Genomic DNA, 16,047 nt, shown 5'->3' with positions numbered 1-16,047 from the left:
TAATTTTGTGAACAATTTTTGAAACCGAACCAGTTTTTGAAATCACAAAGGTTTCTTTAAAAAGTTGTCAAAATATGAACATTTTTTAAAATTCCCAAATAATTTTATAATCTGGTTCACGAATAACTTTATATTCTCTCCAGAATCTGGTTCACGAAAATACACAATGAACATTACTGTGATGTGCGCTGAACAATTTGAACATACATATTGAACACATTTTTCATATACGCTGAACATTGTTAAGTACATAATGAACATTTTCTTAAATATATGATGAACATTTTCATAATACATGTATTAATGGAAGAAAAAGGAAAATGAAAAGAAAGAAAAAAGAAAAGAAAACCAGGAAGAAAAAACCTAAAAGTTAAAATAAAACAAAAGGTCAACAAAAGAAATGAACGAAAAAACAAAGCAGTGAACGGGCAGCGCGCTGCCGCATAATGGGCCGGCCCACCCGCGGGCGTAGCCACTACTGCGGGCGGCAAATAGGTTTAGCCACCAATCCCGGCCATCCTTTGCAATCCCTGTTTGGCAAACGATTTCAGGGTTTGATTTAGACCGGAATTGCATAGTTCAGGGTGCAAACGACACAGATTTGGACTTGAGGGTTTGATTCGCCGAACCTTTACGAGATCAAGGTTTAAAATGGACTTTTTCCTCTCTCGAACTAGGCTTTCGCCCCGCTTTATAAATAAAGCCAACATCCATACAATCAAGTGACGAACATGAAGGAAGATGCAAACAGCTGGGGCCACAGCACAAGCATGCCCAAAAAACTAGAGAGAAAACATAAAAGGCCACCTAGTGGCAAGCTCCTAAGGAAGTCTATGGAGCTGAAAGACGCCGCGCCGAAGCCACCAGCACATCCATCATCAACCCAAGCTGCTCGCGATCCTGCCGCCTAGCAAGCGGGTACCAGTGCTGCAAAAAAGCCAGAAATTTGAAGAACGAATCAGACGCCTGTCGCGGGAAGATCCGCTCAATCACCATTTTATTGCGAGTAGTCCAAAGGGTCCATGTCAATGCCGCAAATATAAGCCAGAATAGGCGGCACTTGCGCCCAGTTTGGGTTGCCCTGGCCTGCAAGAATTCCACCAGGTCTCCGCCCTCCCTGTCGGGCCCGAGTGCGTCCCGCCCAAAGCTCCACAGCGCCCTCGCCGCCATGCAAGAGAACAGGATGTGAGAGCCCATCTCCGGGACACTACAGAGAGGGCAAATGTCGTCGCCCGGGCCGTTGCGCTTACGGACTTCTGTCCCCGAGGGCAAGCGGTCCCGAAGCAAATGCCTTGTGACCACGTTCACAATTTCCACCAGGAGGCTAGGACAAATGCCAGTTTGACAGGCCTCTCTCGCGCCGCTCCCACGGGCGGCTCGGGAGAGGAAAATCTAGCCACCGCCGGAAGCCCACCCACCACACCTACTCCCCTCGCCGCCGCCGGTGTGCGCAGCCAGGCAAAGCCTGTGCAGCGTCGGCGGCGGCGGGGCCATTGGTCCCTTCTGCTCAGGCTCGAGCGGCGCGGGTGGCTCGATCTGGCGGGGAAGGGAGCTCGGCACGGCGAGGTGCGTGGAGGAGCGCGAGTGGGGCAAGCTCGCGAGGTTCTGGTGCCATGGCGGGCGCGGGGCTGCGCGGATCTGGCGCCGTCGCCGGTGGACGAGGCGGAGAGGAGCTGTGGTGCTACGTGGGCCCTTGAGCGGGCGGGCAGGCGCAAGGAGACGGCGCGGGGCTGCAGCGATCTGGCGCAGTCGCCGGTGCTTGAGGCAGAGGGGAGGTGCGGTGCTACCAGGGCCTTGAGTGGCCGGGCGGGCGCGGGTGGCTCGCTGCTGCGGCGAGCGCCCTTGGCGGTGGTGTGGCGGGCACTTGCAGATCCGGCTAGTTGGTGGCCAGGGACGGCCGCGGATCCGGCGAGCATGTTGGGGCTGGCGTTGGTGAGGCGAGGCGCAAGGTTGCGGACGGCCGACCAGATCTGGGCCCGTCCAGGCCGGAGGCTACGCGCGGTTGCAGTGCGTAGTGGAGGAGGTCCGAGGCTGCGCAGCGGGCGAGCGCGGGCGGTGCTGGAGCAGAGAGGCTCCGACCGCGGTTGGATGCGGAGTGTAGGACCCGATATGGTCTCTGCAGGCCCGCCGTCGGGGAGGCTTGGTGGTGGCCCGGCACAGCGGTGGCGCGCTTGCTGTGTGGGGGGTGCGCGGTTCAGTGGAGGCACGGGTCGACCTCGACCTGCTGCATGGGAGTGGCTGCCCCGGGTGAAAGCTTGGCCGATGCTGGCCGGCAGGCGACGACGGCGCCTGTGGGCGTCGCTATCCTCCTTGGAGGCGTCGTCGGGAATAGCACAGCCAGATCTCCCGGGTCAAGTCTTTCGGGTGAAAACCCAGATCCTGCTGCAGGGTCGGGCGGTGGCGTCGTCTTCAACGCCGTTCCCCTCTTTAGGGCACCATCTTGAAGACTTTTATCCCTTTGGTGCTTCCAACAACTGGACACGCACGGTGGTTTCTGTGGCAACGATGACACGGTGGTTTCTGTGGCAACGATGACGATGGTGAGCAATGTCGGAGGCGTGGCCTTGGTCATGGTAGTCGGCTCTTCTTCTCCGGCGTGTCCGTGGGTGTGCCTCGACTGCCTTTTGTTGTGAAGTCAAAGCCATAGTGGGGGGCGGTGGTATACGATGACGCATAACAAATGGCTCGTTCGGTGATCTCTGTGATGCCACCCCTGCCTAGCTTCCTTAGTAGTTCGCCGTCGAAGTCGCTGCGCTGCCTAGTATGGATTGGTTTGGAGTGTTGAGCCGCGGCTATTAGGGCTGTAGTTTTTTTTTTCTTTCCCTTTTCTCTTTCTTTGATCTTCGGATCTGGTCCTAGGACTTTCACCACCTTGTTGTTTTCCGCTGCTTCCTGCTATTATCAATGAAATGCCAGCGATGCTGGATCTTTCAAAAAAATCCACCAGGCACCAGGAGTGTGGCCATCAATGACGCAAGCCCTAGATCACACCAGAACAAGGCTGTGGCAATTGACTTCATGCCCCGTGGCGCCTCGGTGTTGAAGAATTCAAGGAGCCCGGTGAATGATGTCACATCTGACACGCCAAGCAGCAAGAACTGTGGTGCAAGCCAGAAAAGGGACATCTGCACTGTATCTTCCTTTCTCTTTTTCTCAACAACTGCTGCGATGACAGATGCAAGTATCATGGTGGCGAAGCCTGTACCAATGCGTTGCAAATGAGTGATGCCACCAACATAGCCTGTACGTCTATGCAAGAACGGCACAAGAAATTGGTCATAGACAACTAGCATTACCATCTGGGATGTGGTGGGGATGATAAAGAGTGTCGCGGGCGAAACATGGATCCTGCCCAGCCTTGTGTTCGTCATGCGACCTTGTTGCACAGTGAATGTGAAGAGGATAATGTCCGACACATATCCAATCATGCAGCTAATGATGAGAGGAAACACACGTAGCACAATCTTCGTCTCCTGCACCTTCGTTGTATTGCAAACTGACCAGGCTCCATTTTTGCCATGGTTTATGCAAGCTTTGTCGAGGAATCTAGCAAGATGCATGAAAGAGTTTATAGTAGGGAACACTATTATAATTCTAGAGTGTCTACAACTTCTATTTTCAAACGAAACAAATGACCACGCTCCACTATCAATGAGATAATGGAGTAACAAAAGGTTTCCCAGCATCCCCATGCCAAAATATGAAAATAGTCCACATAGAAGCGAGAAAATGTTACTGTTTCAGTGAATCTTACTTCAGACTGTTTGTTTGAGAGAGTGTGGCAACAGAACTTGTCCTTGTTCCAGTGCAGCTTACCTGTGCTTCTTCCGGTTTCTCAGGAAGTACAAGCTTCCTGTTCCTGAATGCGACCACAAGAACCTGGGAGAGGCAAGATTGTAGTTAACTAATGTTTCTAACACATTCCCTGAAAATTCTGATGGCACATTGTGTTTTAAGCCAGGAATATGAAGCACAACCTCCAGAGCCGGATTAGATCTCGTCATCTGCGGCCTGCCCGCGGCCTGCCCGCGTTGTTGTGTTCTTGTTTTTATGTTTTGGGCTTGTTGAGTTGTGCCCTCAGCAGAACCTCGCACTACTTGTCCTGTTTCGCTTTCTGTCTGTGTGTGTGGGTGTGAACCTTATTGTATCCGTTGGCTGTGGTGGTGGTTTGCTTTATTTATAAAGCGGGGAGAAAGCCTTTTTCGGTAATATGAAGCACAACCTGCAGTATGCCAGCATTCGAGTTAGAGGACTTCCTTCTGGTACTTGGTTGCGGTAGAAAGGGAGACCAGCAGCAACTATGAACAATCCGAGCAGCACACACCCCAAGTCCGATATCCCACCCTTTGTAATTTGGAAAACGTTTATAATCAGCCGGATGATTTGTCTCTCACGTAAACCTGCTCCTCCGATTGACACGTGCCCCTCTTTGAGGCCAGCCCACCGCATCCCCAGCCTTATCCTCTCCACCTATCAATGGCCGATGCTAGGCGTAAGCCGGCTGATGCCAGGAAATTTTAGGCCGCCTAGTTGACCGTTAGATCAGCCCGGCCGAACCGTCTGATCCTTCCTCTCAGCCAATGGACTGGTCAACGCACGCACATCTCCCCCGACAACCAGGAACCAGCCCCCCACTCCCCTCTCTGCTTCGATGTCGCAACACTGGTGGCCGTCGCAAGCGCTGCGATGCGGCACCTTGAGCCGCCGCCGAGTGCTACATCGGAGCACAGGTAGCCATCAGCGATGCTCCATAGCAGCAAGGGAGCTGCTTCATCACAGCGCCGGTGGTCCGGCGATGCTCCATAGCAGCAAGGGAGCTGCTTCATCGCAGCGCCGGTGGTCCGGCGATGCTCCATAGCAGCAAGGGAGCTGCTTCATCGCAGCACCGGTGGTCCGGCGATGCTCCATAGCAGCAAGGGAGCTGCTCCGTCGCAGCACTGGTGGTCCGACAGTGCTCCATCACAGCACCGGCAGCCGCCTGTCCATGCTCCATCGCAGCAGTACACGCGCTGCATCGCAGCTCTGCCGCGCCGCCGATGACTTGAGGTCCATGCACGCAGCGTTGCAGCTCCGCCACCGGTGTTGCATTGCAGCTCCACCGTAGCAGCACCGGTGACCCCCACGTAGCATGACGGCACTGGAGGGGATGCTCACTGAGGATTGCGGCGAGGTGGGCGACGGCGTCGGGCGGGGGGACGAAGCCGGGGGCGGAGCCGGCGAAGACCTCGTGGCTGGTGTCGAAGAGGCGCTGCATCGGCGTGGGCGGCACCGGCGCCGGAACAGCGACCACGGGGGCAGCCGCGGCGTTGGCGTTGGAGGACTTCTTCTGGCGGCGGCGGTTCCTGCGGGACGAGGCGCTGTCTGCAGCCACGGGTTGCCCTCCCGCCTGCGCCACCGGCATGGTCGTCGGGGAAGGGCGGATCTCGGGTCGCCGCTACGGCAGAGGAGGGGCGCGTCGTCGGCGGCGAGGGCGGGGGGTGAGGTGGGGTCGAGTGTGGAGGCCGGGTCGGGGGACGGGAAAGGATAAGGATGCCAGGGATGAGTGGTTATGCGGAGGTAGGGGGAGAGCGCGTGAGGGGACACGTGTCACGAAAACGAGGCGGCTTACGACACGCTGAAATCAGTCGGTTGATTTCCATCGTTTTCCCCTATCAATCCTCATCCACACGCGAGTCATCTTCCTCTCGAGCATCTCTCTCCCTCGTCTCTTTCCCTCTGGTAACTCCCCTGATGCAGACCGCTGGGAGGAAGCGGAGCCGGCTGGAGATTTGCTCCTCCTCCTCCCCCTCTCCCTCCTCCCCGTCGAGTTCGAGGGATGCTGCGAGCCCCGCCGCCCAAAAACACCGTGAGGAGAGAGACGGGATGGAGCTGCGATGGAGGCAGTCGGTGCTGTGATGGAGCACCGCCGCGTCGGAGACCACAAATCGAGAGAAGCTTCTACGCCGACCACCGCCCGCCATGTCCGTCTCCGTGAGCTGCAATGGAGCGTCGCGCGTTGTTGCGACGGTGACCGCGGCGAGTGTTCGACAGAGGTGTCGCAACTCCGGCGATGTTGCCTTGAAGCTGTCAGGTAGCACCGCCGGTGTTGCAATGGAGCAACGGCAATCCGCCGGAAGCATAGCCGGCGCTGCAATGGAGCTTCGCCGGCGCCGTCGATGCTGCGCTGGAGCTTCGCCGGATGTCGTCGATGCTACATTGGAGCAATTGCCGCCGCACAGTGCACCATGAGAGCTGCAGTGGAGCTTTGCCGAGGTGCCATAACCGCTGCGTTGAAGCATCGCGTGGTTGCTGCTGCTGTGGCCTTGCAGCGATCGAGCGGCTGCAAGCTGGCAGATCCAACGGCTGGCTAGGCGGATGATTTTCTCGAGAAATCACCCGACTTATTCGTAGCAGCCGCCTTGTAATTTTCAAGCCACACTATGAGAATCAGCCCTACAAAACCTCCGAAGGAGATTCCAAAGGTATACCAATTAAAGAAGCTGGACTGTTGACGGGACTCGGAGGGATCTTCGTGGTCAAATTGGTCAGCTCCGAGGGATGGCAAGCAAACACGCATAGCACCAAGTGCGCTCATATACAAGGCTGTGTACAGTAAGGTAGCATTACAGCCATGGACCTCTTTGCAGTTGTTTACCTCTGCTTCACTATTGCAAAGGTGGTGGGTGGAGTGAGAGAAGGTAGGCTTGCGGTGCTAGCAATCCGTATCCCTGCAAAAATGCATGTTTGATTACACTACAATGGCACAATTGCCTATAGAAGGTGCAAAAGTACTGCTGTCAGCCAGCACTCCACAAATGCATGTTTGATTATACTACAATTGTGCAATTGCCTATGGAAGGTGCAAAAATACCTGTCAACTAGTAAGAACTTGGTGTTAAAATCTAAGCCTGTTTGAAATCCTTATGAAGGAATTTCAGAAGCTAAGAAAACAATTGTGTAGCATCATAATTAATACTACATTTTTTACATGTCAACATCGTAAACTGTATCAACGTAAGGCCTGATAGGATACAACAAACAAGAAGATGCTAATACTAGCATTTTACACTAAAAGGTATCCCTTCATATCCACATCAAGTGGATTTTATGTAAAGGATATGCCAGAGTAAGTATTATATGTTTGTTAGGACATGAGCTGTATTAAACCACCACAAATTGTAAGGTAGTTCTCAGTTTTAGCATTTGCTCCATATGTAACAGGCGCATAGCTGTTTGAGTTAGATATACTGAGAGTCCATTCTCACCCTTACACCATATGATTTTGTACACCCATACATCTCAACTTTGGGAAATTACTTCTTCACTGCAGATAACGCTTCTCCCTAACTTTGGTCAGACCACATCACAATGACGAGAAATACAAGAAAATAAATTTTATGAGAAAAGATGCAAGAATAAAAGAATAGTTCCGTTGGATCGTAATAGAAAATCAGAAATCATGTAGGTAACCGAACAGACTAAAACACACATTACCAGAAACATAAACGGACCAAAGAGGAGCATAGTTCTAGAGCGAGTAATGTATGAGTCCGAGAGGAAAGCTCCCATCAGTGCAAAGCCAGATGTGGCACCAATAAAATTAGTGGCTGTAGTTGCAGAGCCTGAGACCCCCATGTGCATTGTTCCGTGTAGGTAAGTGACCAGATTCAGCAGGTTTGGGACAATAACCACGTTGGTTACCACAGTCAGAACTGCAAGGGGGATCATACAAAAATGCTTCAATATTTTGAACTCGGAACAGAAGCTTCAAATGGCAACAGTGAGATAGTGCATATGCCCAGCCCACGCATATGCAAATATGTCTGCAGAAGGATTTGGTGCATAATGACTTACCGTACAAAAACCAAGCTGCTCTGACTCCGCCATGCACCTCTTTATTAATGGCGTTTCCCCTCCAATCCACAAAGCCTCCAGGTGCCATGGTGCTTCTTCTTCCTTCGGATTACTGCATGTGGCATCCCTAAGTAATTGACAGGGGTACAAATTAGCAGATGTGGATGCTCATATTCAAAGGAGACACAACATCGACAGGAAGAATCATTGATTCTTGCCATTTGTTGGTAACTCCTACTGACTTGGATTTGGACACTATAAAGACATTCACTAATGCCAAAGCAGAATAAAAAGATTAGGGACATGTAAGATGAGATTATAGAATTCCACAAGTACAAACATGCAGATATGGATATCAGTGTGTCATCATCATGAAAGTGACATTTTGCAAGTCCTTTTGATAAGCTAATTTCCTTCAAAGTAGAGCACCCTAACTTGTGAACTGGAAACCTCACGTCTGAAAGCAACATGATAACCAAGTATATAAAAATTCAGCAGTACAACAAAATAAATTATCAACCAGTGCTCGACACACTGGTCCATGGGACAAAAAGCATACTCCCTCTGTTTTTTCTTCTTCAAAATAGCATACTCCCTCTGTTTGGAAATGAAAGGCGCAATATGACTGCCCAAGATTGAACTTTGCCTGTAAATTTCTTTTACTCTATTTTGTAAGCAGTTACAATATCAGAATTATAAGAAAGTGCTCTTGATTACGAATCCTATCAATATTGTGTAACATAACCCATACAATATTACTTTATTAGATTAATTTGGTCAGGAGACTGAACTTGGAGAGTCAAACTAATGCCGCGCAGAGCGGCAACTGCCCCCCTGACCTGTGCTGTAGCCAGTGGGGTTACTGCGGTGTCGGGTGCCAGTCGAAGCCATGCTCGGTTACTCAGTGAGCAGTGGACTACTGGTGCCGTCACCTGGGAGGCGTCCCAAAGCTGTGGGGAGGAGCAACAGCGCCCCTAGGTGGCACAAATGCTGCGTGCCCCTGCCTCAACTCCAAAGCCTGAAGTGATGATTCAGTTTTCCAAAGGAAACTGATGATCCCAGTTTAATCATTAGACTCAGCTAAGTAAATGAATTTATGGGAGTAAAGCAAAGCTACCGTATAATGTATACAACTAATACATACTGAAGGTGAATGATATACACACCTTCTACAGGAGTACGTAGTAACCAATGCTGAAATATAACCAAAGACCATAACTCACTGTTAGGAGAAGTAAGATATTTGCCCTTGGATATTATTTTGACATGAACAATCCACGTTAGGTAGTGTTATGCAGAAAGCCATTTCTTTTGACAATTTCACAAATGGAGTATATCAAGGATGAACCCAACCAATCAGCACAGCACATCAGAGCAGAACACCGGTTACAGGCTTCTACATTGCTTTGCAAACTTAACTGATCCATGTTATGGTGAATCATACATGTTACATTTGTACTCAAGTAAAAACAACGGGTATGCAATATTTCAAGGCGAATCCTGATCAACCGATGTCTCAACGATGTGTGGATTGTGCTGGTACACATACTTCTTGGCCCAGTACAGATAGTTGCAGAAGCCAAGCAATCCGACAACAGCCACAACCCAGTAGAACAGGTCAAGACGGCTGTTGTTCAAGCTTGTACCCTCGAGCCAGCCTCCCTGGCGCCTATGCCTTGTGGCCTTGTTCACAATTTCCACCAGCGTTGTGGCCAGCAAGGACGCGAGCCCCAGAGCACACCAGAACAACGCTGTGGCAATAGACTTCATGCCGCGTGGTGCCTCGCTGTTGAAGAACTCAAGGAGCCCGGTGAATGATGTCACATCTGCCACACCAAGAAGAAAGAATTGAGGTGCAAGCCAGAAGAGGGACATCTGCACCACAGCTTCCTTTCTCTTCCTCTCAACAATTGCTGCAATGACTGACGCAAGTAGCATGGTGACAAACCCAATACCAATGCGTTGCAAATGAGTGACACCACCGACATAGCCTGTGCGTCTACGCAAGAATGGCACAAGGAACTGGTCATAGACAGCAAGCATTAGCATCTGGAATATGATGGGGATGATAAAGAGTGTCGCGGGGGAAACATGGATCTTGCCCAGCCTTGTGTTCGTCATGGTGCCTTGCTGCACAGTGAATGTGAAGAGGATAACGTTCGATATATATCCGATCATGGAGCTGACGAAGAGAGGAAGCACATGGAGGATAACTTTTGTCTCCTCCACCTTTCTCAGACTGCTAACTGACCAGGCTCCACTTTGGCCACGGTTGATGCAAGCTTTGTCGAGGAATCTGCCAAGATGCATGAACAGTCTATAATCTCATACACTACTCTCAATGCCAACTTGATAAGTAGTACATACAAAAGTCAGAAAAAGGTATTATTTCACTGAATCTTACTTCAGACTATTTGTTGGAGCGAGTGCATCAACAGAACATGCCCTTGTCCCAGTGCAGCTTTCCGTCGCTTCCTCCAGTTTTTCAGGAAGTTCAAGTTTCCTGTTCCTAAATGCAACCACAAGAACCTGGGAGAGGCAAAATTGTAGTTAAGTAATGTTTCTAACACATTTCCTGAGAATTGGGATGGCATATTATGTTGTAAGCCAGGAATACGAAGCACGACCTGCAGTATTCGAGTTAGAGGACTTCCTTGTGGTACTTGGTTGCGGTAGAAGGGAAAACCGGCAGCAACTATGAGCAATCCTAGCAGAATTAGGATGGCACACACCCCAAGTCCGATATCCCACCCTTTGTAGTTCTCGAGCCACACTATGAGAATAAGCCCTACAAAACCTCCAAAGGAGATTCCGAAGGTATACCAGTTAAAGAAGCTGGACTGTTGGCGGGACTCAGAGGGATCTTCATGGTCAAATTGGTCTGCTCCGAGGGATGGCAAGCAAACACGGATAAAACCATCACCAAATGCAGTCATATACAAGGCTGTGTACAATAAGGTAGCATTCCATCCATGGACCACTTCGCAGCTGTTTAGCTCTGCTTCAATGTTGCAAGCTGGTGGACGGAGTGAAGGAAGGTAGGCTTGCAGTGCGAGCAATCCATAACCCTGCACAGATGCATGTTTGATTATAAAACAATAGCATTATATATATAATTTCCTATAGAAGGTGCATAAAACAGCTGTCAGCCAGTGACATTTCACTCGTGGACATCCTTATAAAGGTATTTTAGAGGCTGAGAAAAATATTTTGCAGCATAATTATATTTTTTTACAAGTAAAGATCATGAAGGGTGTTAATGTAAGGATTTATAGGATAGGACAACAATGAAGATGGCGTAGTAGCCTTTTACACCAAAAGGCATCCGTAACTATCGTCATATTCACATTAAGTGGATCTAATGGTCCAGGATATGCCAGAGTAAGTATTATTTGTCAGGAATTGAGCTGTACTAAAGCATGTTATGTTATAAGGCAGCTCTCAAGAACTGAGCATCACCCAGTTAACTATCTGCTTGTGTGCTTGGTCAGCCCACCCATGTTCGAGGCTTGGTCTCCCAGCGGTGCCTCACGGTTGTTCTAAATATAAACACCACAGGTGCTAGTTCCTGTTGGTTGATTTTTTTCTATTATTATATAAGGCAGTTCTAGGTTTTAGTATTTTCTCCATATGTTAGAGAAGCATCGCTGCTTTAGTAATATAGTTAGTTATTTACAGTCCATTCTCACCTCACCCCTTCCAATTTTGTACGTCCATACATTTCAGCTTCTGAAAAGTCTTCATCAAAGCAGATAACAGGTTTACTCATGTTTGTGGGATCACATCACAATTAGGATAATTACAATAAAAGTATATCAAAATTATGATAAATTTGCAGCAACTTTGTAATCATTTTTAGGACCAATCCAAGGGTAGTAAGGTGGTAGGATTTTATTTTCACTTCTTTAGCTAACATAGCTGCTTGTGTTTAAAAACTACTCCCTCCGTTCCTAAATATTTGTCTTTCTAGAGATTTCAACAAGTGACTATATACGGAGCAAAATGAGTGAATCTACACTCTAAAATATGTCTATATACATCCGTATGTGGTAGTCCATTTAAAATCTCTAAAAAGACAAATATTTAGGAACGGAGGGAGTATTTGATAAAGCCCAACAGGTATTATTAACACTCTCTAATCTCTATCATGGGCACAATTCTTGTTACAAAAAGAAAGAGAACATGTAAGTAACAAAATAATAATTGGATCATAAGGAAAATCAGAAATCATGCAGATGACTGAACAGAGGAAGATGGATATTACCAGAAACATAAATGGACCAAAGAGGAGCATAGTTCTAAAGCGAGTAATGTAGGAGTCGGAGAGGAAAGCTGCTATCATTGCAAACCCGGATGTGGCACCAAAAAAATTAGTGGTTGTAGTTGCAGAGGCCGAGACCCCCATATGCATTGTTCCATGAAGATAAGTAACCAGATTCAGCAGGTTTGGGATAATAACCACGTTGGTTACCACAGTCAGAACTGCAAGGGAGATTACAAAAAAATAGTTCAATGTTTTGAACTCAGAACAGAAGCTTGAAAATAGAAACAATGAGATATTGTATGCCCACACATATATAAATGTCTGCATACTAGATTCGGTGTATAGTAAATTACCGTACAAGAACCATGCTGCTCTGACTCCACCATGCACCTCTTTCCTGATGGCATTTCCCCTCCAATCCACGAAGCCTACAAGTGCCATGGTGCTTCTTATTCCTCCTAATCACTTCCTTTCTGCCTGCCCATAGCATCCCTGACCATAAGAGGGGTATAAATAAGCAGGTGATATCCATATTCAAAGGAGTGACAGCATCAACAGGATTAATCAAACATTCTTAAATATTTAATTCCATTGTTACCAACTATCAACACTAATTTGACTTCCATTTTATAAACTATCAACAATAATTTGACTCCCATTGTTCATAATTCCTACTAACTAAAAATTTGGGCATTACAAAAGACATTGAGCAATGATGAAGTAGAAAAATAAAAGATTAGGTGCCATGTACAATGAGGCTATTGAAGTCAATAAGTATCAACAACTAGCAGATATTGATATCAGTGTGCCATCATCCTGATAGCAACATTTTGTAAGTTGGCTCCTTATTCATTAATTGTTTCGAGAACAAGTCCTTTGATAGGCTAACTTCCTTTAGAGTAGTGCACCTTAGCTTATGAACTGGAAGGCTCGCGTATGAAAGCGACCTGACAACAATGTATATAAAAATTCAAAAGTAAAACAACAAATTATCAATCGGTGCTCAATGCATTGAGTCAAGACAAAAAATATACTCCCCATGTTTGTAAATGTATGGCATAAGGTATCAACTTTGTGTTCACACTGCGGTACTGATTGCTGGTCAGAGCTTTCACTTGACAGTCAAACTGCGCCGTACACTTCCAAACGGAGTGAGTATTTTCTACTCGTTGTTATTCATGGGCTAACGTAATTAATATGTTTAGTGGTTTACTAGAAATCAGAAAGCAAGGCACATTAAGCCAATAAGAAAATGAAGTCTAAATTCAAATATCATCATTGGCCATACCAGAGTAGAGAAGTCAAAGAACTGCAATCAACATCACTTGTTGGTTAGGTATGTTAATCCTCCTCCAAGCCGCTAACGGACAACAACGTATCTCTTTCCAGCACACAAGCAAGGGGGGGGGAGCCTTTGTGGTATATTCATCATCCCTGCATCATTTTCATCCATATCCAAGTATCCATCTAGCTTGTGAGGTTATGATGTACTGCTGATGTCGTGACTACTACAAGAATGTGTTTGCTTGTGACATTCGAGAGTTTTTTTTTCCGATAAAGGGTGCTTTTATTAACTCAAAATGTAGCATCAAGCGGATACAAAGCATGATGAGCAACACCCGGCCTCTGCATAGTTAGGATGCACACAGCCAAACACGAACAGCCCAACAAAAGAAAAAAAAGAACGACATATCGACAATAGTAAAGTCATATCTGAGAGTTGAAAGCTAAGAAGAAAGACATACAGTTCTTGTGTTCATAACCATTATCCACATGGTCATGTTGTACATACCGCAGCAAGAATCTGTCAAGCAATGAAGCAATGCATGTCAAGTTTGACAAATCGATGTGGGCTACATGAAGTAAAGCGTATAAACTGTAAAGATACTACCTCCTGCATTCTCCTGGGGCAAAATTCTCTCAGCGGCATCTCCGCCTCAATCTGGGATGGATGGGAAGAATAACGGAGCCTCGGAGGCAGGGCGAGTGGCCGCCGGGCGGGCGCCGGTGGCCAGAGGCTGGCTCTGAGTGGATTAAATCCACCGAGTCCCTCCATCGCGCCTGCCGCAGCCAACGGCGGCGGTGCCTCAGTCAGACGTAGCTCAGCCGCCGCCGTCGCCTCCACGGTCCGCGTCCGCACTCCTTGTCTCGTGGACCTCAGACGTAGCTTCTGCCAACCCTGAAAACTGCAGCGCCAGTGTCCACGATGCTGGGGGCTTGTGATTGATTGGTGAGGGGAAGAGCCGAACAAGAAAGGAGAGAGAGGAAGAGGAGCAAGAAGGGCATGCTGACAGGTGGGACCCACTCGTCGGTGTGACTGATAAGCTGATCCCAGCTGTCGAGGTAAACTGGACTACCCACCTGCATTTCTTCTCGCCACCGGCGTCCACCGCCGAGCCGAGCCGAGCCGAGCGAACGAGCCCCTCCACTCCCCAACTCTCCCTACCATCTCACGCACACCGGCCGTCCACCTCGCCGTTTCGGTCCCCGCATTGTCCAACACCTCTGGTCCCCGCGCTTCGCCGGAGACTCGCCGCGGTAGGTTTTCCTTATCCGCATCTGGACTGCTTTATCACTTTTACTTTCCGGCCACCGCGTTTCGTGGTTAGTTTGGGGGTGCCGCGGCGCTGAGGCCTCCAGCTGGAAGACTGCGAGGGTTATCGACTTGGGAAGATGGATACGATGGTTCTTACCCAATTACTCCATCTACCACGATTCGCAATGAATCTGTTGATGACTTTGTGTGACACTTCTTTTTTCTCTTCACTAAAAGGGGTGAAATTGGACAAAACTGGCCCTTTTTCCAAACTTCAACACGAAATGGCCTGAAAATATTTCACAAAGTGGCCCTTTTACATATGACTCAGCATGGCGCCCAGCCCGGGGAGTCATGCTACATGTCGCAACCATGGCCCCTAGCCCGGGGCGTCATGCTCTCTAGCATGGCGCCCAGTTTGGGGCGTCGTGCAAAAAAGGGCCATTTTGTGAAACATTTTCAGATTGGGTTCATTTTGTGTTGAAGTTTCAGACAAGGGCCAGTTTTGTCCATTTTCACCTGAAAGGGAACATATCTATATGACACATTTTATCGATCACTGGTGCTGTCAAGCTACTATTGAATATTGATCGGTCCAATTATAGTACTTCTCAGTTACAGTCTGTATAGCATTGATACACTATCTAAAACAATTCATCAAAAAATATTTGGTCTATCACCTATTTGCCTATGTATCTCGCTATGCTTGGCTATTTAGTTTTCAGAGCTATCACCAACTAATCCAGTACCACTGCTCTGTTGCGTCTTGGCATATCTCCTCGCCCAGAAAGCATAGTTGATGAGTGCCACCAGCTCCAAGGCTGCCAGCAACAAGAAGAAACGATCAAGGCGCGTCCTGTTGAAGTCTGCTCCATCTAGCCACCCTCTTCCGCCATCTCCGTGCCGTGACGCATTGTTCACTAGCTGTATGAAGGCACATGCCAACCAGGCTGCTATTCCAGCAACGATGGATTGCGCCGCCGGTGCTACCAGCTTCATTTCTGGGGATGACTCGCTCTTTATGAACTCAATCAGTCCACTGAAGGATGCTGCATCCATGATGCTTAGCAGGAAGAATTGCAGCACCAACCAGAACACGGACATCGGGACGCCTGCTCCTGTCGATGTTAGTCCATGCTGTTCTGCGACGGTCAGCCTTCTTGTTTCCACTAACGCCGCAAGGCATGCTGCTGCTACCCCGCACACCGAGCCAGCACCGATACTCTGCAGTGGGGTGATTCCGTGTGTGTGGCCTGTAAATCTTTTTAGCAGTGGCGTCAATATCTGCCTGTAGCATGGTTGCATAAGCATGTGAAATGCTGTTGGGATTGCAATGAGAGAGGCGGAAGGTATCTGGATCGCGCCTATCCCTTTGTCCATGGTGCTGCCGACTTGTATCGTTAGTGTCATTAGC

The 16,047-nt window shown here is 48.7% G+C and overlaps 1 protein-coding gene and 2 pseudogenes across 7 annotated transcripts; 1 reads left to right on the top strand and 2 right to left on the bottom strand.

Moving 5' to 3' along the window:
* Positions 1-1,242: 1,242 nt before the first annotated feature.
* Positions 1,243-2,920, top strand: LOC109772002 (uncharacterized; annotated as a pseudogene).
* A 10-nt stretch (positions 2,921-2,930) lies between these two features.
* On the bottom strand, positions 2,931-8,926 carry LOC109772006 (protein NRT1/ PTR FAMILY 4.4-like; annotated as a pseudogene).
* A 278-nt stretch (positions 8,927-9,204) lies between these two features.
* Positions 9,205-14,824, bottom strand: LOC109771995 (protein NRT1/ PTR FAMILY 4.6). Of its 7 annotated transcripts, none has more exons than XM_045233151.2 (8): positions 14,459-14,824; positions 13,989-14,306; positions 13,386-13,901; positions 12,451-12,589; positions 12,098-12,315; positions 10,461-10,901; positions 10,238-10,362; positions 9,205-10,129 (listed from the first exon to the last, which is right to left on the bottom strand). In XM_045233151.2, the coding sequence occupies exons 4-8, from the start codon at positions 12,536-12,538 to the stop codon at positions 9,322-9,324; spliced, it is 1,680 nt and encodes a 559-aa protein (XP_045089086.1). In that variant the 5' UTR covers positions 12,539-12,589; positions 13,386-13,901; positions 13,989-14,306; positions 14,459-14,824; the 3' UTR covers positions 9,205-9,321. The 7 variants fall into 7 exon arrangements, with proteins under 7 accessions (XP_045089086.1, XP_045089087.1, XP_020186276.1 ...); XM_045233152.2 differs by lacking the exon at positions 14,459-14,824 and having other exon boundaries at positions 13,386-13,531; positions 13,843-13,901; positions 13,989-14,373; XM_020330687.4 differs by lacking the exon at positions 14,459-14,824 and having other exon boundaries at positions 13,989-14,384.
* Between the last annotated feature and the right edge of the window lie 1,223 nt (positions 14,825-16,047).

This window comes from Aegilops tauschii, chromosome 2, assembly GCF_002575655.3.
Source record: "Aegilops tauschii subsp. strangulata cultivar AL8/78 chromosome 2, Aet v6.0, whole genome shotgun sequence".
NCBI lineage: Eukaryota > Viridiplantae > Streptophyta > Magnoliopsida > Poales > Poaceae > Aegilops > Aegilops tauschii.
Note: the sequence above shows the minus strand (reverse complement) of the source record. Positions and strands in the feature narration are given on the sequence as shown.